Here is a 23,126-nt window from a genome sequence, read left to right on the forward strand (position 1 = left end):
AGCTGTGGACCCCTGGGGTCGCTGGTTCCATCGTGTGCCCAGCTATTCAGTCACTAGGTGGTCCAATTCCGAAGTCCAGGGAGAGGAGCCAACCCTTTGACCCTCCTCTTGGGGAAGGTATCCATCCTGTTCCAATCAGTTATGGTTGGAATGGGGATAGGGAACCTAAATCATGTGGCCTTCGAGCTCCTCCTTTCAATTGCTCCGTGAAGATCTAATTAAGCCAGTAAAGGAAATAGGCAAAGAGCCTCGGTGAGTGCCTGGGTAATTCACTCTCACTGGAACCTCTTGCCTTTTTTCCCCGCCCCCACTTCCCTAAGCCATTGGCACCTACCTGCTTCTCAGTCCAGCACGTGTCCCTGGTAGTGGGTTACCGCTGTCCTTTGTCAGGCTGCCTGGGCATGGGCTGCATATGAATGGTCTCAGCAGAAGCTGGTGTAGACTGCAGGTGGTGCACCAGCGGAGCGGGTTAAGAGTTAGCTCTGCAGGTGCTGGGTCAGGAAGACAGATCAGTGTGGAAGTGGGTTGGGAGCGAGGAGCACAGTCCAAGGCTTCTTCCCCAAGCAGACAGGTTGAGCAGGAGAAATCAGAATAGGAATCACGGAGAGTGGGGCAGGTCAGGCAGCAAGCAGAGGGTCGGGTAGTGAGCCTGTAGGGAGTCAGGTTTGCATCTCCCAAAAGAGTTCTCTCTGTTAAAGGTCTCTTACCAACTCAGGTTGGAGGAATCCCTCAACCCTCATGACTCTGCTGGGTTTTTCCATGGACTCAGAGACTGTACATTGGTTCCTTCTCTACCAGTGTTTCTTAGACTCTCAGGATATACCTCCCCTGTCAGCAACATCCCTAAATAAGCCATCTTGTTCTCTGGTTCCACGATTTCCTTACCAGGCTTCTGATCTCAGTCTTCTCTCTCAAGAAGGTAGCATAAGGTAAGAGATTAGGTTCTGGTGTGTGGCCTCTGTTGACTTAACTCTTCCTAAGCTTCCGTTTCCTGGACTTCACAAGGGGTGTTATGTGGAGTAAAAACATTCATGCATGCATGTAAAATGCTTACCGTGAGGTCTAAGTTCTCACTGACTATCAGCTGCCATTACTTTCCAAAGTCTGTCTCCCTAGGAGTCCTTCTCCTCTCCCCTGTTTCAACTCTGTAGACAGATGACCTCCAGATCCGAATTCACGTAGAGCTCTGGATTTTCACTGCTTGTTGAGAGGCAGCAGGGCAGAGGAAAGAGCACGGGCTCAGGCGGGGCTTGAGTCCTGTTCAGCACTCACAGCTGCGGCTTTCAGCAGCACACACAAAGTACCTTCGTCTGAACACCTGCTCATCCACTCATCTTCAGTGGATTAATGATACTTGCTTCTCTGGAGTTGAATAAGCTGAATAAGTCATGTCTATTTTCCCCGTAGCACCTATTATACTCTATAATTGTAACTCTCACTGGAGCCTCTTGCTGTCCCCCGACCAAAGGGAAAGTCAGGTCCTTGAGAGTAGAAGCCTTGCCTTCTTGTTCACTACTGTTCTTATCCCAGTATACTCCTGGCATAGGCTCAGTAATGTTAGTTTCTCATTTACTTTCTCTCCTCCTATATTCCTTTGACTTCTCAAAATCAAGATGTACCAGTCCAAACAACTAATCATTTCTTCGCTAGACCTGACCCACTAATTTAACAAACATTTATTAAGTGCCAATTATAAACCAAGCACAGGGATAAGGGTTGAGACAGACAAAAGAAAGATGAGACACTGTCTGATTTATAGAAAGGTTTACTGTCTACTGGGGAGATGGATAATGACATAGTATTTGCAATAACAGGAATACAGACACTCCACAGGGAACCCCATGCACAGAGAAGGAACAATCTTTCTGACTGTAGGAGCTGGAGAAGACTTTTCAGAGGGGGTGCCGATTGTCCAGGGTGGCCATGAAAGAGCAGCAGTTTTTCAGACAGAGACTGCCAGACAGAGGGAAGAGTGTTGTTATAGACATGAACTAACATGGTGCATACACTCAGGTGGAATGGAGGGCTTGAGGGAAGACAATGAGAATGGAATTGAGAACTTCCCCACATTTTTAACGTGGAAAATTTTCAACATATACAGAAATAGAATAAACGGCATAAAATCTACTTCCATGTGCCCATCATCCAGCTTCAACAATGATCAATTCAATGGCCAATCTTGTTTGATTAGTATCCCTACCCACTAAATTCCCACACCATTATTTTGATGCAAATCCCAGACACCGAATCATTTCATTCATAAATACTTCAGTATTTTCAAAAGGTAAAGCATATCCCCCCCTTTCTTTTACCCTTTTACAGATGTGTCATAGTACGGATGTACCCTAACAATTCGACTTGTTTGTTTGATGTTCATCCCAATATGTGTATGGTGACTGCACTATATCAGGATATACAGACTTGGCTCCCTCTTTTAGGAAGCTACTTACTGTTTCTTTTGTGAATATTCCACAATTAGCCTCACTAGTCCCCAACTGATGGGCATTTAAGTTGTTCCCAACCTCTTAATAACAAAACAAAGCTGAGAGAATACCCTTGTACCCACACCTTTATCTGTGGGCATATCTGTAGGTTAAATTCCTGGATGTGGAATTGCTAGGACCTGGTACACTTTGAATTCTGAAAGGCTCTCTCTATCTGACTAAAGAGGTGCTTTGAACGATATGGCAAGGGTGCTTACTCTGTTGTCTAGGCTTGTGGCATTTGGGGTCTTCTCTGCCTCTTCTGCATGTAATCAGTCATATCTCCTACCAGCTCAGCTCCTCCTCTTCCCGTCATTCCCACTGCTGTGGTCCTGGCTCAGCCTGCATCCTTTTTTACCAGGACAGTTGCAGCGACCAATTCAGAATGTATTGTAATCATCCTCCAGAGCAAATATCCGAAAATGGGAACTAAATCATTCTCTTGCTTAAACACCTCTGTTGGTGACTCACCATATACTGTATTGAAAAAATCCAGCTCCTGAGCCTGCTTTCCACTTTGTCTCCAACTTTTCACTCATTTCTCATACAGTTTAGGCTTCACAAAACTGGACTCTGGTGCCTTACTTGGGCCCCCAGCTCACCTTCTTCCTCCTTTCTCTATGGGGAAGTCCTGCTCATCGTTAAGGTAAACTCAAACCATGAATCCACACAGCGTAGGACCATTAGTTTTGGACCCAGGCTGACTTGAAATCTAATCCTGATGCTCTCTCTTTCTCTCTTAACATCTGGAGTCCTCTGCTCACCAGAGGAATACATTTTCCTTTGTGGTTATTACCAGCCTTGGGCTTATGAATGCCTTAATAGTTGGAGGCCTCAGAGACACAGGTTTTCTAGGATACCTAAAGCCCCTTTTTACTATTCTTAAAATGATTACAGCTGCTACCCCTAAACCTCACTTAAGAATGTCAAGAGCCTTGGGGTACCTGGGAGGCTAAGTCGGTTAAGCATCCAACTTTGGCTCCGATCATGACGTTACAGTTCATGGGTTTGAGCCCGCATGGGGCTCTGTGCTGACAGCTTACTCAGGGCCTGGAGCCTGCTTCGGATTCTGTGTCTCTTTCTCTTTCTGCCTCTCCCCTGCTTGTGATCTGTCTCTCAAAGATAAATAAAAATGTTTTAAAAAATTTTTTAAAAAAATGTCAAGAGCCTTATCAATAACAGAAAGTTATCCAGATAAGCACCCTTCTAAATATAAAAACAAAAGCTGTGGCCACAGCCAAGGGTGTCATCTTCCTGAGGAATATCCCAGAGATGAGTTTAACTGATAATTTAGAATCCTAGGTTCATGGCTTGAAGCAGGCACAGCAGAGCTAGAAATTATGATGAGAAATCTTACCAGAACCATTAACAAAATAAGCGGACTCTGCCGCCAGAGCTATGAGACCAACAAAGATCTTGAGATGCCCTATTTCAGGTGGTCAGGGCTGGCAGCAGTCATCAGGGCTCTCTGCTGGGGGATGTCACTTAATCTGAGGATCAGACTTCTCATCTGTTCAAGACAAAAATACCAACCTTGCGGGATTGCTGTAAGGATGAAAGGTAATGGGCATACTGTAGGCGCTCAATAAAGAGTAATTTTCACCATTTCTCTGGTCACGTCCCACCATACTTGATTGGCGTCCTGGCTGTATTTGCTTTGTGTCACAGCTGGCTGTGGACGAAAGTTTCTTGAGCACTAGACTGCAAGCTCGCTGTGGGCAGGACTCGTGAATCACCCCTGGATCTCCCAGCGCCTGGCAAAGAACCTGCAAATAAGCAGAGGAAAAGTCAAAGGTTAACGTGTAAAAAGGTGAGCGGATGCGAGGGCAGACGCACGCGTGGAGATGCTGGAAGACACTTTCCTCTGGAATCCGGACGGGCCCGCCCGAGCAGCGCAGCACGGAGGCGGGGCCTGGGTTCAGGGGCGGGGCTTGGCGCGGACCCCGCCCCGGTCCGTCCGTGAATGCGCTCCGTAGGCGCAGGCCGGCGCGCAGCCCCGCCCGGCGCTGCCTGCAGCCTCCTCTGTGCCCCCGCGGGTCCGATCGCCGGCCGCGAGATGCGCCCCCTGCTCGGCCTCCTGCTGGTCTTCGTCGGCTGCACCTTCGCCCTGTACTTGCTGTCGACGCGACTGCCCCGCGGGCGGACGCTGGGCTCGGACGAGGAGACTGGAGGCAGGTGCGTGGCGCGGGTGGCGGGGGCAGCGGTTCGGGTCAGACGAAGGGAGGCAGGTCCGAGGATGGGGTCTTCCAGTCGGAGATTCGGTTCCCGGATCGGAGGCGTCGGGGGCCCATGGTTCAATTGTGGTTCTGGAGATCGGGGCTGGAGTTCTGGCCGCCTCTGTCGGGTCTCTGGCCGGCCGGGTGAATGGGAGCTGGGGTTGGCCCTGACTGAACCTGCGCGCTGCCGGCGGCGCGGAGTGCAGTTTGGGCGCGCGATCGGTGGCTTTGCGAGCAGGGCCGAGGGAAACGCGGAGCCTCATGCCGGCGGCGCGGATTCGCGCACCTCTCTCCGCGCGGTGGCATCGCAGCAGGAGCCGGGTGCCGGTCGCCTTCCTGGCCCAGCCCTGACCCGCATTTGCAGCCGACCCTCGCGCCTGTGTCGTCCCGCAGCCCCATCTCCGCGACGGCTTTCGGCCTCCGCTCCATCGTTCTTCCCACCCCCCGCCCCCACTTCCGTCAGCCCTGCCCTTGGGACTCTACGGCATTCGGTCGGCAGAAGTGTTGCAAGGACTTCTTGAAATATTCACGAATTAATGATCGGATCCGCCCCTCTTCCTGGATGTCTCTACTTTCCCGCATCTCCTGACCGTCTGGGTGGGGCAGGAGGCGGTGCCACACCTACCGGGCTGGTTTGCCGGCAGCGTTGCAAACTGTTCCTAAAGTTTATGAAGTGTGCCTGGAGCAGCAGAGCGTTCACAAGGATGTTACTGATACTTGAATACGAGGGTAACTGTTTTCAGTTACTCTAGTTGGGAGGTTGGGTAGGCTTAGCTGTGGGTGTCAGACATACTAAGAAACATTTTGATGATGAGAACTAGGAGGGTGTGCTCATAATTGATCATTGATGGATTAAAGGGTTATTTTTTTTAAATGTTTTATTTATTTCTAGGGGAGAGAGAGAGAGACAGCGTGAGCAGGGGAGGGGCAGAGAGAGAGAGAGGGAGTCACAGACTGAAACAGGCTCCAGGCTCTGAGCTGGCAGTCAGCACAGAGCCCGACGCGGGGCTCGAACCCACGAACCGCGAGATCATGACCTAAGCGAAAGTCGGACGCCCAACCGACTAAGCCACCCAGGCGCCCCTAAAGGGTTATTCTTTTTTTTTTTTTTTTTTAATAGTTTATTGTCAAATTAGTTTCCACATAACACTCAGTGCTCATCCCCACAAGTGTCCTCCTCCATGCCCATCCCCCCCTCCCCCCACATCCATCAGTCCTCAGTTTTTGTCAGCATTCAAAAGTCTCTCATGGTTTGCTTCTCTCCCCTAAAGGGTTATTCTTAAAGTGTCAGAGGCAAGGTAGCCTTTACACTGTAACCCTTGAACAGGGTTCAGAATCCACGAAGGACCAGATAAAGAGCTGGGTGAACAAGCAGCCTCTTTGAAAGGGTTGGTTTCAAGCCCGACATGTTATCAAGAAGGTTATGTTTCTGGTGTGGGACCGATATACTTACCAGAGAATCTTTAACTGGCTTGTTAGTGACTGATAAACAGTCTTACCTGGGAACTCAGGAACAATGTGAAATTTTAATTGTCCTCGGACTGAAGTTTGTGGGGGAGGGAGTGTTCCATGAACGGAAGGCAATTTAGGACATAATGGTTCTTGCCTGAAAATTAACCCATTTGTCTCTTAAGAATAGATCATAAAACCTGAGAACTATAAGGGAACTTACCACTCATTTTTCCTATAAGGAAACAGGCCCAGGCACTAGCCCAAGATCCCACTACTGGATGGTAGCAGGGTTGAGATGTTAAGCCAGGTCTCTTCCTTCCAAAACTAGGGCTCTTCTGTCTGCCTCTGCTGTGTTGTATCAGGTCACCTGTCATCCTGGGCCCCCATTATGTGTGTGTTCCCAGCAAACCAGATGATGGGTACATTTATAAACCTACTTTGGGAAGAAAATACAACTAGTATTTTAGGTGCTAGTCTGATCTGGACTCCTGTTTCCATCTGCTTTTCCAAATCTCCAGGTCACTGTGGTTCCCCTCAGACTTGGCTGAGCTGCGGGAACTTTCTGAGGTCCTTCGAGAGTACCGGAAGGAGCATCAGGCCTATGTGTTCCTGCTGTTCTGCAGTGCCTACCTCTACAAACAGGGCTTTGCCATCCCTGGCTCCAGCTTCCTGGTCAGTGCCCTGCCCTCCTTCTGTGCCTGCTAGAAAGCCACCTTCTGTCTTTTTTTTTTTTAATGTTTGTTTATTGTGAGAGAGCGAGAGCCTGTGCATAAGCAGTAGAGGAGCAGAAAGAGAGAGGGAGACACAGAATCTGAAGCACACTCCAGGCTCTGAGCTGTCAGCGCAGAGTCCAATGTGGGGCTTGACCCCCACGAACTGTGAGATCATGACCTGAGCCAGAGTTGGACTGAACGGACTGAGCCACCCAGTGCCTCCTCTGTTTTTCCCCAATATTTACTAATTTTTGAGAGAGTGCAAGGTGGGGAGGGGCAGAGAGAGGGGGCCAGATGATCTGAAGTGGGCTCTGCGCTGACACCAGTGAGCCTGATGTAGGACTCGAACTTAACTGCAAGGTCATGACCTGAGCTGAAGTCAGACACTCAGCTGACTGAGCCACCCAGGTGCCCCGCCACCTTCCATCTTCGTAGCGGCTGCATATCTTACGGTCCAGAGCTAGACTACTGTGGCAGTGATTTGTTGACAGCTTCCCACGGGTCAGACACTTTTCACAGTTGCTTTACTGACCTTAGTTAATTCTCCTAATGGCCTTATAATGTGGGCCTGAGTATCACAATTTACAGATAAGGAAGCAGGTGGTGAGATGTAACTGTCCAAGGGGACAGGGCTGGGGTCTGAACCCATGTCTGTCCAGCTCCGGAGTCCGCCTCTTCTCTCAGGTGTGCTGTTTTTGTTTGCAAGGCATTGATGGCTGTGTGCCGTCCTGGACACACATACAATGTGGGCTGGCTCAGCTGTTCCTTCTCAGAGCTTCTATAATGTTCTGCATTTTGACACTGTTTTCTGTTTTTTTTTTATTATTATTATTTTTTTTAATCTTTTTTCTCCGCTAGTCTTTGAGCTCTCGAAGGACCAGGCCCATTCCTTATTCTCAGCTTTTTATTTCCTTGCCTGCACGGGGAAGTGCCTTCACAAATGTTTGATGAACAAACATAAGTTGTTCATGGTGATGTTAGGCTGGCGAGGCTGGAAGCTTCCCTGGTGTGGGAGGACAGGTCATTCTGAATTCCCAGGCAGCCCCCAGCACTCGGAGCCGGAGCCGCAGTGCTGGGCCTGGGCATGCGCTTCAGCTGCGGGCTGCCTCTCATCCGTCCCCACCTCAGGTTCTACAGAAGGACCTTGCTGTGCTCCCTGCAGCATTTTAAGCTGCTGTATATAAATGTGTGTATATTTTAGGGCCTGGGGTGCGTTTGAATCCCAGCTGTGTAACCATGAGCCAACCCTTTAATTTCTCCAGCTCCATTCCCTTATCCGGAAAGCAGGGATACTCACACAACCCCCCAGGATTGTTGCGTGGCAGAATTGAATGGAACGTGGGCGTAGAGCAGCTGGCTCAGTGATGGTGCCTGGCACACAGTGGCCTTCAGCATTTGTTGAATGACTAAGTGACTGAGCAGAGGAAACCCCTGAAAGCTTCCTTCTGTCCTGCTTCTTTCTTTCTCCTGCCCTGGCATCTTTTCTCTATGCCAGGCTCAGGCTGGATGCACGTAAGCAGAATCTTTGTTGGAAACTGGAACAAAAGCAAACATGTCCATGCCAAGAGAAACAGGGGAGGTGTGTGGTGCTGGAAGTCAGGAGCTGGCTTCTTGGGATTTCCTTCCTTTTGAGCTGATTCCTCTTCAGGACAAAGAGTCAAATGCTACCTGAGGGTGAATCCTGTCTGCCAAGTGTGAGCTTGGGCCTGATGCTTAGTCTCTTATCCCTGTAGAGTGGTGTGAGGCTGGCATATGACAAAGGGTCGTCATAGGATTAAATAAGACATGGTGTCAAGCACTTAACATATAGCAGGTGCTCATCAGACCCCCATCTTCTCACTTCTAAGTTCCCCTTTTACTTTCTCTCTTGGATCCCATGGTTGACAGGGCGATGTCTACTGGCCAAAGTGTATTTAGGGAATATCAGTTCACTTTCCATTTTTGTTAGATGAAGACTTAAGTGTTGGCTAGAACTCTCCTCAACATGGAACCCCCGTGTTGTGTACCACACAGATGTAGTTCCAGCTAGAAGCAAAGAAAGAAGGAGTTTTATATAGCTTGTGTGGTCTTACTGAAGGAAAATTGGTGGTTTGTGTTCCTTTAAAATAGTAAAAACAACGTGTGAGTTCCATTTCTCCCTTCCTGGAGCACCAGTGTTTGCAGGACCTACCATAACCCATGTAGTAGGCAGGGGGCTGCGAGCATTGTATTATTCCATTTAATTCTCACCTGCCTTCTGAAGTGTTAATCCTCCCTGTTTAGAAGGCGAAGAGACCAAGGCCAAGGTTGGAGTTTCCAGCTCTTCCATTCCTTTTTATTCACACCTTTAAAATGGGAGTTGAGGCACCCCAAAAACAAATAATCCAGTGAAGAAATGGGCAAAAGACGTGAATAGACACTTCTCCAAAGAAGACATCCAGATGGCCAACCGACACATGAAAAAAATGCTCAACATCAGTCATCATCAGGGAAATACAAATCAAAACCACAGTGAGATACCACCTCACCCCTATCAGAATGGCCAACATTAACAACTCAGGCAACGACAGACGTTGGCGAGGATGTGGAGAAAGAGGAACTCTTTTGCACTGCTGGTGGGAATGCAAACTGATGCAGCCACTCTGGAAAACAGTATGGTGGTTCCTCAAAAAATTAAAAATAGAACTACCTCATGACCCAGCAACTGCCCTACTAGGTATTTATCCAGAGGTTGCAGGTGTGCTGTTTCAAAGGGGCACATGCACCTTAATGTTTATAGCAGCACTATCAACAATAGCCAAATAATGGAAAGAGCCCAAATGTCCATCGATGGATGAATGGATAAAGAAGATGTGGTGTGTATATTCAATGGAGTATTACTCAGCCATCAAAAAGAATGAAATCTTGCCATTTGCAACTACATGGATGGAACTAGAGGGTATTCTGCTAAGCAGAATTAGTCACAGGAACACAAATACCATATGACTTCACTCACGAGGACTTTAAGACACAGAACAGATGAACATAAGGAAAGGGAAGCAAAAATAATATAAAAACAGGGAGGGGGACAAAACATAAGAGACTCTTAAATATGGAGAACAGACAGGGTTGCTGGAGGGGTTGTGGGGGGGGGATGGGCTAAATGGGTAAGGGGCATTAAGGAATCTACTCCTGAAATCATTGTTGCACTATATGCTAACTAACTTGTATATAAATTTAAAAAATAAAATGGGAGTTGGGGGCACATGGGTGGCTAAGTTGGTTGAGTGTCCAACTTTGGCTCAGGTCATGATCTCATGGTCCATGATTTGAGCCCTGGATCGGGCTCTGTGCTGACAACTCAGAGCCTGGATCCTGCTTCAGATTCTGTGTCTTCCTCTCTTTCTGCCCCTGCCCTGCTCGCACTCTGTCTCCTTCTCTCTCTCAAAAATAAATAAACATTAAAAAAATAAATCAATAATAAAATAAAATGGGAATTGGGTTTTGGCTGGGAAAAATCACTAAAAGAGGAGGGAACCCATGACTCTCAGGCTCCAGTACAAGGTGACTGGTAGCCACGAGATGTTCTAATGGCTGAGGGTTTTACTTTGTTTTATTTGTTTTGTTTTTGCAGAACATTTTAGCTGGTGCTTTGTTTGGACCATGGCTGGGGCTTCTGCTGTGTTGTGTTTTGACATCAGTGGGCGCCACGTGCTGCTACCTGCTCTCTAGTATTTTTGGCAAACAGCTGGTGGTCTCCTACTTTCCTGATAAAGTATCCCTGCTGCAGAGGAAGGTAAGGAAAGGGGCCGCAGCTGAGTGTTGACCCCCGGAGAGTCACATCAAGGCCCTGAGGAGTTTTCCGTTGCACTCTTCAACCCTGCTTTGGAGCTCCCAGGGGTTCCTTTGTTCAGGAGTCACAGCCCTGGGATCAAATTTCAGCCTCATCATTACCAGCTCTGTGACTTTGGGCAAGTTCCTGACTTCTCTGAGCCTTAGGTACTTCCATTTGAAAAATGAGGAAAACAGGAGCACCTGGGTGGCTCAGTGGGTTAAGCGTCCGACTTTGGCTCAGGTCGTGATCTTGCAGTTCGTGGATTTGAACCCCACGTTGGGCTTTGTGCTGACAGCTAGTTCAGAGGCTGGAGCCTGCTTCAGATTCTGTGTCTCCTCTCTCTGACCCTCCCCTGCTCATGCTATCGCTCTCTCTCTCTCTCTCTCTCAGAAATAAATAAAACATTAAAACAATTTTTTTAAAAATGAGGAAAACAATCTCTACCCTGGAGGTTCTTGGAAGATTCAGGAAGAGAATGTGTGAAGTATCTAGAAAAGTGCTTGGCACTAACAGATTGCTATAGCTAGAGATTCTTTCTGCATCTTAATGGCCTTGTCTTTTTTGGCTACAGGTGGAGGAGAACAAAAACAGCTTGTTTTTTTTCTTACTGTTTTTGAGACTTTTCCCCATGACACCAAACTGGTTCTTGAACCTCTCAGCTCCGATTCTGAACATCCCGATTGTGCATTTCTTCTTCTCTGTTCTGATCGGTAAGGAGCTGGTGGGTTAAGCGTTGTCACGTTGGGGGCCTGCCCTGTGTTATCAGCCACACAGGCATGTGCCTGGCTCTGGTCTCTGGTGAAGATCTACCTTGAAAAAAAAACTGCCTTGAGAAGAGCTAGTACTAGTGAAGTTCTTTGTTGCCTTTTGACAGTTGTATGACCTTCAATAAGCTACTTACCTTCCATGAGCCATTTGGCCACGTGAGGGGCTGAAACTAGAGAAGAGTTTCTCAAAGTCTGTGCCTTGGATCACCTTTATCAGCGTGGTTAATGTGCTGACATCCTGTAAAATCAGTGACTGTTGTTTTCTCCACACTGGAAGTAAACCATCCTACTTTAAGCCTAGGCAAGGATTGCCTCTCTCAAACCTACTTCAGAGCACAGAGGGAAAGACTACTCAGAGCTTCTAGGTCGAACATAACAAATTTGTGGTTGAGCAGCTGCTATTAATAGAGAATTCTTGAGAGAAAGTCAGATCTTAAAGCAAAGCAAAATTGACCACAGCTCATTCTGGTCATTTTGGCTTTCAAACAAAGTGTCTCAGTCCCTCAGCAGCCTGTAATTACCTACGTGGCAGGAGGCTTGGAAAGACTCTGGAGACCGGGACTCCAGTCCCCCTTCTGACAAGCTGTGTGACCTTGAGTGCTCTGTGAACTTGAGGCATCATCTACCATAGAGGAGGAACAGGTTATCGGGGGTCCCAAACCGATCAGAGTCTCCGGAGTAGCGGTCAGGAGAAGCTGTTGGGATACAGGTCCCTGGGTTTTATCCTAGGCCCAGGTAACCAGAATCTCTGGGGGGAGCCCAAGAATGTGTTTTTAACAGCTTCCCCGGGGGATTATTATACAACCAGCCTGTCTGGTTACCCGTCAGACTTTTGGGACCCAGTGGATTTGATCTTTTAGAAACAGTATAAAACATGAAAATAGTACTATTTCTAAGAAAATTGTGTTTCTCTTAGCATACTTTAAATCCAGAATACTGGTGCCTCTCAGTACTTAGGCTGTTGGGTGCTCAGAACCCAGCTTGGGACACTTCTAGCAAATTGGTGAACCTTAGTACTTCTTTGTGTTAACTGTATCCCCGGATTAATTTATTCTTGACTCTTTTGTTTTTCCTATTAAAAAAATTTTTTTTGTCTTATTGTAGTCTATGTATTTTTATAAGTCATCTCAAGTCTGTTAAAGAAGGCAGTTTATGGGAAGTGAGGAAAGGAGGGGAAGGAGTGGAGAAGGGAAGGAAGGAGGTAAAGTGCTTAGGGGTCAGGAGTTGGGGAAAAAAAAATCTGGAGTCAGGGTTGTGAATTCCTGGGGATATTTGTGACGGGTTATTGTTTTTCATTTTGCTGCCCATGGTAACAGGCTCTTGCCTTTTTCTTTCAGGTTTGATCCCATACAATTTTATCTGTGTGCAGACAGGCTCCATTCTGTCAACTCTGACCTCTCTGGATGCTCTTTTCTCCTGGGAAACGGTCTTCAAGCTTTTGGCCATTGCCCTGGTGGCCTTAGTTCCTGGAACGCTCATTAAAAAATTTAGTCAGAAGGACTTGCATCTGAATGAAATAAGCAACACTCATCATCTAAATAGGAAGGACACGTGATCTGGGTTTTCGGTTGCTGTGTCGCTGGACTTTGTTGCATTATTTGTATAATGGATGTGGTCCTGTGCAGCCCCCTCGCTGTTTTTTAATTACCCTCAACAGGTGATTTGGACACTGTCTATCTGTGTGCAATGTTTTTATAAAGGACACTCTGTGTTCTAGAAGGTGAACTGTATCAGGTTCTCAAACCAGTCCTGATTTAGCAGAGCACTCCGTGAAACGTGAAATGGATGGCCTTCTAGAAAATCCTGCTTATATTTTGTTGAACAACAAGGAACTCCGGATGGTCTATTGTATTTGCTTCTCAGCAAGCCGTGCGCTGCCTCAGGAGAGGATGTGGATTGTCCTGTCCACAGGGCCTCTTTTGACAAGTGGTAGGCTGTTGTGACAGGTGTTCTGTTAAATCCCTAGTGGATGTTACCGGTGTAAATGATGGCATGAACCCACATCACTGATGGTACCCCTTCATCTTGTCAGTCTCTTTGGAGACTGTTTTCTTCTGTATTTTTTTTTTTGCTGCTGACCTACCTCTTCCATAAACCAAGGGAAACTAGCTGACAAACTGCATAGAACTTCCACCTACAGTCAAATGCACAGTGATTTCTGTGATACTTTGTGTTCAGATGCACTGACATTATCATACATGTCAAATCTCTTGGTTGCATGTTCTGACAATTAAGCTGATTGCAAATAGACTATTAAATATGAATGCAGCAAACTATGCATGTTCTGGGTATGTTCTGGAGACATTCTTACCTGTCTGAATGGGGCAGGGCCCCTTGACTCACTGGAACCAAATGACCTGTCCATTTTGTAATCTGTCCTTTCTGTGTGGGAATCCCATCTCTGTCCTGCTAGGAGAATGGGTTCAGTACACTCAGCTGTCAGCCAGCGTAGCCTCTGGATTTTTGTCATTTTGTCATTTGTCAAGAATAACTGAGATATAATTCTATTTTAGCTTTTAATCCGAGGAGAAAAATTTGGTTTTGGATTACTTTGTTGTGTTGTATTTTAATGATCTGTAGCTGTTGCTGCTTCTTGCGGCTGCAGTATTGAATTGACACACACCTGGGTTAGTGCTTCCAAGCACAGAAGGACCTTGGCGCCTGCACTGACCAGCCCTGGGATCCTACACGGTACAGGAGTAACTCGTCATTGCTTACCAGAACCCTTGCCTCTGGGCATCATCTGCTGGGTTTTGATTTGGCTCAGCCAAGAATCTTGTCAAGGCTTTCACTCAAGCCACTTGCTCTACATGAATTCTTGATAATACTCCTGTTCAGGAGGAAGAATGAATTCTCAGGCAGTGTTTTTGGGTCATGGTATATCCAAAAAACACAACAAGGACTTCATTTTCAAAGATGTATTGCTTTAAAAGAAGCGTGGTAACAGGAGTGGGGGTGAGGAGAAGGTTGTGTTCTGGAGGTGGACGGGGAAGTTAGTATTTCTCCAGGATTGCAAGGGTGTGCCCTTTGCCCTTTTTCAAGATCCCTATGTTTGTCTCTCTCCCTCTTGCCCCACGATTTTGCTACAATGTGCCTTACCAGTTGTGAGTTTACAGGCAAAGCAATTTCCCAAATAAATGGATATAAACCTTCTGTATGGGGTGTGTGGTACATGTTGCTAACGTTCAGTTCCCCTTGCCAGTGGGAATGAGGATTGACTGAAAATCAGACACTCCAAAATGGTGTGTTAGCATTCCTCTCTCAGGAGGCTTCTTACCAGTAGGATTCCTTGGAAGCCAGATTTTCATTTTCACCTTTTCCTTCTTTATGCTTTGCTTTATAGTGGAGTTGCCAATGACAGAGTAGCTACAAGATAGGCAGCAGGAAAGCCGTGGGAAGGAAGAAGGGCACCTGTCTGGCATGTGACAGAATCATGGGAAAGAGACTCTAAGAGAGGATGGTTGTCCCTTCCTTCTGTAGGTGTGTCAAACCACAGCCACAGAAAACCTCCACACCCGGCTTTCCTGGCTGCGGGCCACCCTGCAATGTGAAGTCTTCCTTGCCCTACAGCTCTGACAGGTGCGGAGGCCCATGAAGGCAGCTTTCAGGACACAAACAGTAGCTTAGGAAAAGACAGGACCAGAGAAGAGTGAAGCACGCTTTTTAATTCCATGCACTTGTTTGCTTTGATAGTCGCTCTTGTTCCCATCACTGTACAGTTACTCAGTACAAATGGAGCTGGCGTCAGAAACCACAGGGAGCAGGGGACTGATGGTACCGGAGATCCAGGGAGACAGATCAGGAAGCTCATTCTGAGACCTAACCACAAGAAAGAATTTGCTCCAAATTGATAGGAACTCAAATTATTGCACTAAAGAATCAGAGTGGGTCTTCCCACTTGCAGAATCTGAGAAGAGGGCACAGGAGGTGGAAAGCCACTCAGATATGGTTAATAAGGGATATCTTCTTGGGGCACCTTGGTGGCTCGGTTAAGCGTCAGACTCTGGACTTCAGCTCAGGTCATGATCTCGCGGTTCCTGACTTTGAGCTCTGTACTGACAGTGTGAAGCCTGCTTGGGATTCTCAATCTCTCCCTCTCTCTCTCTCTCTTCCCACCCCTCCTTTCCTTCTCTGCCCCTCCTGTGCTCTCTCTCAAAATAAATAAATAAGCTTAAAAATATATTATTTAAAAAAAGAAAGAAAAAAATGGCTATCTTCCTCATTGCTTGCACATTCTGGCTGCAGGGTCCCTCTGCATATAACCATTGAAGGACTCTGTCTGCCAGGTCACTGGATGGCAGCCTGGGGCCAGGAGCTGGCATTCCCAAGTGCTGTGAAATGGCTCCACAGAATAAGTCTGCTGAAAGTTTTCATACAGTGCCTTGCATCTGCTTAGGAGCTTGTCTTTATGAAATCCTGCCATCATGCCCTGGTCATGTGACAGTTAACAAAACCTTAGCCCAACTCCTTTGGGTAACCCTGGTTTTCAGAGCAGTGCTTTCAGAGCTTCCCTCTTCTGCCACCTGTCCCTGAGAAGTGTTCCAGGTTCCAGAAGGATCTCTTGGCAACCTAGTTCATGCCAGTTTGAATACGTGCTTGTAGTATTGGCTGTAACATGCAAACAAACAGACTAATGTAATTCTTATGTGCTAGTCTGTGAGGTTGGTAACACTGGCGGTATGAGTATAGTAGGACCTTGATTCTATGAAATCGGCAAAGAAAAAGCTTGCTGCCTGGAAAGGCACTAAATTCATCAGTACACATCAAAGTCTTAAAAAGAATATCATTTTGTTTTGATACATTTGCCTCACAGGGTCTAAGAAAGAAGCAGGTTAACTGGGGTCTAACATTAACTGTTTATACAAGGGGAGGGAGGAACATGCTTATTTAACACAATAAAATGATGTAAGTAAAGAGACACTTTGGAATTCAATCTATCGGTAATGGGAATTATTCAATTGGAATTGTAGTTCAAAAGGGCGGTGGTGGAAGCAAGTGGCCTTTTCCCTGCCAGTGTTGCTGACCCCCATAGCCACAGGGTGGGCTCCAAACGAGAACACTGGTGTGGTCCCGTCATTCTCCCTTCAGGGCTAACTCAAGATCTCAAACCACCTTGAGAAAATTAATTCTGAGCTTTGAGTTGGGATGCTGAAATAGATTTCCCCTTGCATACCAATTCCAATCAAGTTGTCATTATTTCTCCAAGTGCTGTGTTATGAGAGGTTCTGAGGCTGTGTCTGGGCTGGGTGGGAAAGAATATGGCAATCAATAAGTAACATTGATCTTGGGTGTTTAGGGTAGAGGTGGTAGATGGTGGTATGTGGTAGTATATTGGTTTCTGTCTTAGTGGAAAAACAAAACAGCACACTACTGCAGAGGAGGGCAGTAATTCCGTGGATTCCAAGTATGTTCTATTCTGGAGAATTCGGTTCCAGGAAGTTCAAGTAGGAACATTTTATGGAAGGTGGTGGTGGGGGTAACACTTGAGACAAAAGGGCATGGGGATAAAATAGTAAATCGCTTGATCAATGAGGATGCATTCACATGGAAAGGCTGTTTCAATGCTTCACAGTAGAGAGCGCATTTAAAATTAGGTTGGTCCCAGCAAAATCCCAAATCATCCTATCTATTATTTAGGATAAGAGGGAAATTTAGCACAATGAGGCCCTGAAATGTATGTCCAGTATTTAGTATGTCCTACTAAAAAAATCCTTAACTCTAGAAGGATGCTTTGTTTATAGTAAAGTTTTTAAATATCTGAACTTCAAGTAGGTTCTACCAAATCATCTTACCACAGTGCTAGCGTCTTCACCCTTTCTGAGTAGGGGCTCCCACAATTGTGCAATCAGGTCTAAACTTCAGTGGCGGTAAGGTCTATTATGATTTCAAAGTGAATATTGGCTTCTCAGTCCCTCTGCTAAGCAATTTTAATAGGAATTATTATCAGAGGACATGACCTAGAAATAGATGAAAATCAGAACCAAATGTTCATCTGCAACACAAATTAAAGTTCTTTATCCTGCAGTTTGTCAAAAACAGATGCTAAATGAATGTGGACACTGATTGCAAGGGGGGTTAAGCTTTCAATCAACAATGAAGCTTGAAATCACGGTTTCATGAGGTTCCTTAAAGTACTGTGGCAGAGTCCTCAGGACTGAAGAATCAGCTCTTCCATTCCCTGAGCTCTAGATTTAGCACTCCTCAGAGGACTGTGGAGCTGTTCTCCAAGAAACACACACCGATTCAAAATTGTCCTGGTTAGCTCAAGGCAGGCAGTGAAGAGCAAGGCTGGGATAGAGAAGGCATTTCTCTTTTTAACCTAAACTATGGACACTGCTCTTTTCTGAAGCCTCACGTCACTTCTACTAAAAATAAATAAATAAATAAAAAGGTTCAATGTGGAGCTTTATTCAACTCTTGACAATACAGTGAACGACTCAAGATTCAACACTGTCTAGTACCCTAACATGCTCATAATGGTTAACCCAGATAGGTATATGGCATCATATTTGGGAATTCAAAAAACATCAAAGTTATGAGGTATCAGGTGTAGGTTTTTGAGGAAGACTGTCACTGAAAGATGTAAGACAGAAGCTGACCCTCATGTTTCTCTTTTGCCACTACAGGTGGGCAAGAACTGGATGAGCTAAAGTGTGTTTTATGTTGGAGAGAAAAAGGATATAGACTTGTTCCCATAAGAAATGAACCAGACAGATTCACAGTTGAGTGTGGTCTGAAGTCCAAGGACGGAAAATACGGCCTTTCAAGGTACTTTTCCAGCCCTATCGCCCTCTAAGTGAGTAGGCCTCCTTCTAGAATGTCTCTAGTCTTATTATGGGATGACATCATAGCTAGGCATTTTATGTCAATGTCATTATATATATATATTCTTTTTGTTTCTTTTTAGGTTTCCCTGCTACTCCCAGCCAGGAGGGAAAAAAGGTTGGTACAATGGGACCTGGCAAAAAGGAGATGACCAACTGTGCTGCCCGCTCTTGAATCTGCCTAACCCATGGGCCCCAGGCAGCAGCTCCCTAGGTTGGCTCCTCCCAGGGGACTAAATAATTCTCTTTTTGCTTCTAATGTAGTCCCATGATTTTATTTCTTAAGAAACTTGAGAAAGTTTACAGCTTTTGAACTATTTGTCCATCCACTCAGTCATCTGCCCACCCAGGAGCTTTCAGGATCAAGTCAAAGCCACAGTGTATCCACTGGCCTCCAGGGCAGAACCCGCATCCTCAGATGATTGTTGTTGCACACAGAAAATGAGGGAATACAACTAAGATGAATACCAGGGAGCTCCCAAATGGCAGTTCCATTTTCATTCCTTCATAAAAATCATAAAAATCCATAATTATTCATGGTTAGCAATAAACACAATCATTGTGCTACACTGTAAGCCACACCTTCTGATCGACAGAAAATGAGAATAATTATTATAAAACAAAATAACAGTGATAATAATGCCATAACTTAAGATCTTTCATGTAGTCCAGCTACAGAATTTATACAAAATGGAATAATTTAATGCAAACAATACTGCTCTCTGTATAAGTTAAACATTTTCCTTCATCCTACCTAAGAGCTATAAATTATAGACACTAAACTTTAAATCAACATCTCAACATAAAGTGTAAACAAATGGAGGGGTCAAACAAGCAAAGGAAGTGCTCTAAATTCCCTCCACCTTTCCTTTTTGGCTGATGCAATCCATGACCCCCAGCAGAGGGCAACGTTTTCATCTGTGTTGGAAACAGTTTAATACCTGTATGTGTAAGTCTTTCCTAAAGTCCAACATAATGCAGTGTCAAAGAGTCGAACCATGTTCTTCAGGTCTTGAGCCTAGAGAGGTTGTTTGACAGTAACCTATCTTGGAGACAGAGATGGAAACTAGGCCAACACCCGTTTTTATATAAAATTCGAGATAAAAATTTCCTTGAAGCCAAGGCATGATGAAATACTTTGGGATGCTTTTCAAAGCCCATGACCCCAGAGCCAAGCCAGGACCTCATGCCTTGGACAATGAAAAATCTCTCTAACTGCTGCTCAGCATCAGTTGCTCTTTCTGTAAATTTCTAGATTCAATTATTTCAAACTGCATTGATCCAAAGTGCAGTAAAATACACTCTACAAGTTGCATTTAACAAAAATGCTATTGTGGTGGGGGAGGGGTTGCCTTTTGCAAGTTGCTTATGCTGCCTTTATCCTGATAGTGGTAGCCAGGCACTAAAGCTTCCCAGATAGGATGAGTTAATGAATAAAAACAAGGGGGTGGTTTGGGATTGGAAATTGGGACAGACTCACACACACACTAGCTGCCTTCAAAGTCTGTTCTGTTTGAATCAATATGACTCTAGTAGACAAGTAACCTGGTTCCACAGAGGGGTGTTCCCGTCTTCTCCATGTAGCTGAACTGAGACATTGTGAGAATGCACTTTCACAAATTCCACATTTGCTTTTCTAATACTGTTGTAAATGTCCTTTTTCTCTTATTGGCACCCCCTGCCTTTTTTCCTAGAGGAAGTGGTCAACAGGTGGAAAGGGAATAGGCTATAAGAAAATGGCACTTGAGTCTGAAAAATCAACACATTGGTCAAGGTAACACATTTGTCAAGGTAATGACAATGACAGCATTAAAAAGGGAAGTATTTGTCAGAGACAAGGCTTGATCCTATTTGTAAGTCTCACTACCAAACGCTGCTTCAAGTTCTTAAAATGAAATCAGCTTCCACATGTATAGTTGTCTTTTTTTTTTTTTTTCCTCCTAGAGGAAGCACATGCCCTCAAAGACCTTGGGTGCAAGTATCTGGTCATCAGTCTTTTCTAGGTCATTTCCATCACCCATGTGGGCAAGCTGGTTGAACTTAATGTGGTCTGTTCACAAGTTACCTGGAATTGCTTTTCTTTTGTTGTTCTTTGTTTTCTAAAATAATCAGTATGTCTTGCTCTGGCTCTTCTTCATCTCCAATGGCCAAAAGAACTGGTCCCCTGTTCAAGTAGTAATAATACCTCTTGGCCCCACAAATTCCCAACGATGTTGCTCCTAAATTCCACTTCTTTCTTTCTTTTCTTTCTTTCTCTCTTCCTTCCTCTCTCTCTCTCTCTCTCTTTGCAAGAAATTATTGTGTCTCTCTCTATATCATATATGTTCACTCTTTACAGTACAAAGTGTTAAAATGTCAAACAAAAATAAATTATCAATGTTACAGTAGCTAGAATATTCAATAAAATAGATCCCTGCCATTCTTGATTGAAATGTTCAGTGAGACTTAATTTCATTTGGATATTTTTTTTCCAAGAGATTTGCGAAGTCTCATGTTCCTGTTATTGCAGCTCATTTCTAGGGGTAAGAAAGATGGGGCAGCTCTCTTCCCAGGCGGAACAGCAGGGAGAGAGTGGGAAGAGTCTGGGGCTGGGATGGATCTGAAATGCCAGTATAGTCATGAGATCTTCAGGATGGGTTTTCTTTCATTACCAAGTAGCAGAGTTGTAGTGTTTGTTGGTCCTGACTGTGGCATCAGAACACTCTCCATCTGAAGAGTCACAGTCCGATTCTTCAAACTGCATAGGATTCTGCAAAGTCGAGACAAAATGAAACCTTAATTCATTTGGGAAATCACTTAGTAAACATGTATGGGACACCTCTCACAGGACAGGCACTGTGCTGGGCTGCTGGCTGTGATACATGAGACCACGTCCTGTCCTTGCAAGGCTTCTGGAGAGAGAAGACATATAAACATGACGATGGCCTTATATGTCAGATTTAAGAAACAAAGCAGATGAACATGGAGAAGGAAAGGAAAAGTAAAATAAGATAAAAACAGAGAGGGAGGCAAACCATAAGAGGCTCTTAATGACAGAGAACAAACTGAGGGTTGCTGGAGGGAGGTGGGTGGGGGGATGGGCCAAACGGGTGATTGACGGGCATTAAGGAGAGCACTTGTTGGGATGAGCACTTGGTGTTGTACATAAGAGATGAACCACTAATTTCTACTCCTGAAACCAATACTACACTACTATACTATATGTTAACTAACTGGAATTTAAATAAAATCTTGGAAGAAAAAAAAATGATGATGTTGATGATGATGACAGCAATCATAGCAATACCACTTCAGCCCCATTTACATAGTGTTCGCTCTGTGCCGGGCAGTGCTGTAAGTGGGTTACATCTAGAAATTCATTGAGTCCTCACAAGCACCCTAGGAGATAAGTGCTGTTAATCACTCCCACTTTATGGAGAAGGAAACCAACCTACAGAGAGGTCAGTAGCTTGCCCAATGCTGCCCATTCAGTCAGCAGAGAACTCAGGCTGGGATTGGCATCTAGACAGTCAGATCCCAGATGTAAACTTATAACCACTATGCTATGCTGCTTCAAAGGCAGTCCTGGACAGGGACTGAAGTGTTCTCTGTGTATGAGAGCATCAGCCAGGGGCATGGATGGGGGAGGCTCGTACCCTTAACCACAAGGGAGATGGGGTCAGGAGGAGGAGATGTTTGCGTTAAATCGTAGAACGAAAGATGCCTGAGCAGGTCGATGTTTGTGCCTCATTTAGGACAACTGCCCTTATTCCAGGGAGCTCTGTTGATCTCTGTAGTTCTGCTTGCTTCCAGGAGGCAGTTGTTTTACCTTATACACTAAATTACTTCAGAGCTCTAAACCTAAAGAGCTACAGTGATCAGAGGAGAAGGGAGGAGAAGCCCCACCTCATAGCCACGTTCCTCCGCACACAGCTTGCCCAGAGACATTTGCGTCTTCACGCGGCGCACAGCGCACTCCTTGTCAGAGAGCCCATCTGAATGCGAGGATATCTCAATGGGGATCTCTGGCGTCTGGGACAGCAGGTCATCTAGCTTCTCCGCCAGGCGGTCTTCCAGTTTATCCGCTAACTCATCAGGACTGTTGGAGTGGTCGCTGGTATTTCCCTCCTCTCCATCAGACACAGAGAAATTCTCAGAGCTAAAGGTTGAGTACGACTGGCAGCTGCTGATACAGCGATGGGGCCTGGAACCACAGAGAACCAGAGGACCTTAATCGCAGGAATAACTGCTGTTCTTAGCCCACAGCCTTGGTGAGAGGTTTTCTAGGTTTCTTCCTGCCCCTGAGGGAGATTCAAAAATCTAGGCATAGACACTATTTAGTTTTAAAGCAAAAGAGAAGGAAATCTGAATTTCCTTGTTCATTTGGTTCGTATGTTTATGTGGCTAAACAGTACACTTTGAAGCTGATGGCAACTGCTGGTCTTTGAGAAACTCAGCTGCTCTGATCACAGTGTGAACACACATGCATGGTATGGAAATGTTCAAACTGAAATTCAGCTTCTTATGCACAGACCTCCCAGATTCTTTAAAAAAAATTTTTTTTAATATTTTATTTATTTCTGAGAAGGAGATAGAGAGACAGCATGAGCAGAGGAGGGTCAGAGAGAGGGGGAGACACAGAATCCAAAACAGGCTCCAGGCTCTGAGCTGGCCGTCAGCACAGAGCCCGACACGGGGCTCGAACCCACGAACTGTGAGATCATGACCTGAGCCGAAGTCGGACGCTTAACCAACGGAGCCACCCAGGTGCCCCAGACCTCCCAGATTCTTTACAGGTAAAAGAGTCTTGAGAGATTTTTTTGGTCTAACTCATTTCTCAGGCCATAAAACTGGAGCCGGACAAAGAAAGTGACTTGCTGGGGCGCCTGGGTGGCTCCG

At 45.7% G+C, this 23,126-nt stretch overlaps 2 protein-coding genes across 2 annotated transcripts in view; one reads left to right on the plus strand and one right to left on the minus strand.

Moving 5' to 3' along the window:
* The first annotated feature begins 4,468 nt into the window (after positions 1-4,468).
* Positions 4,469-14,577, plus strand: TMEM41A (transmembrane protein 41A). The gene is made up of 5 exons (XM_077754438.1): positions 4,469-4,658; positions 6,670-6,823; positions 10,457-10,618; positions 11,229-11,367; positions 12,762-14,577. Exons 1-5 carry the CDS (start codon positions 4,540-4,542, stop codon positions 12,977-12,979), a joined length of 792 nt encoding a protein of 263 aa, XP_077610564.1. The 5' UTR covers positions 4,469-4,539; the 3' UTR covers positions 12,980-14,577.
* A 5,742-nt stretch (positions 14,578-20,319) lies between these two features.
* Positions 20,320-23,126, minus strand: part of MAP3K13 (mitogen-activated protein kinase kinase kinase 13) — a 162,331-nt gene continuing 159,524 nt past the window's right edge. The window contains exons 15-16 of the mRNA XM_077754437.1: positions 22,134-22,431; positions 20,320-20,997 (exon numbers count right to left, since the gene is read on the minus strand). Of these exons, the coding sequence (XP_077610563.1) occupies positions 20,896-20,997; positions 22,134-22,431 (400 nt within the window). The 3' untranslated portion in view covers positions 20,320-20,895. The remainder of the gene's footprint in view (positions 20,998-22,133; positions 22,432-23,126) is intronic.

This window comes from Crocuta crocuta, unplaced genomic scaffold (genome assembly GCF_008692635.1).
Source record: "Crocuta crocuta isolate KB4526 unplaced genomic scaffold, BGI_CrCroc_1.0 scaffold70, whole genome shotgun sequence".
NCBI lineage: Eukaryota > Metazoa > Chordata > Mammalia > Carnivora > Hyaenidae > Crocuta > Crocuta crocuta.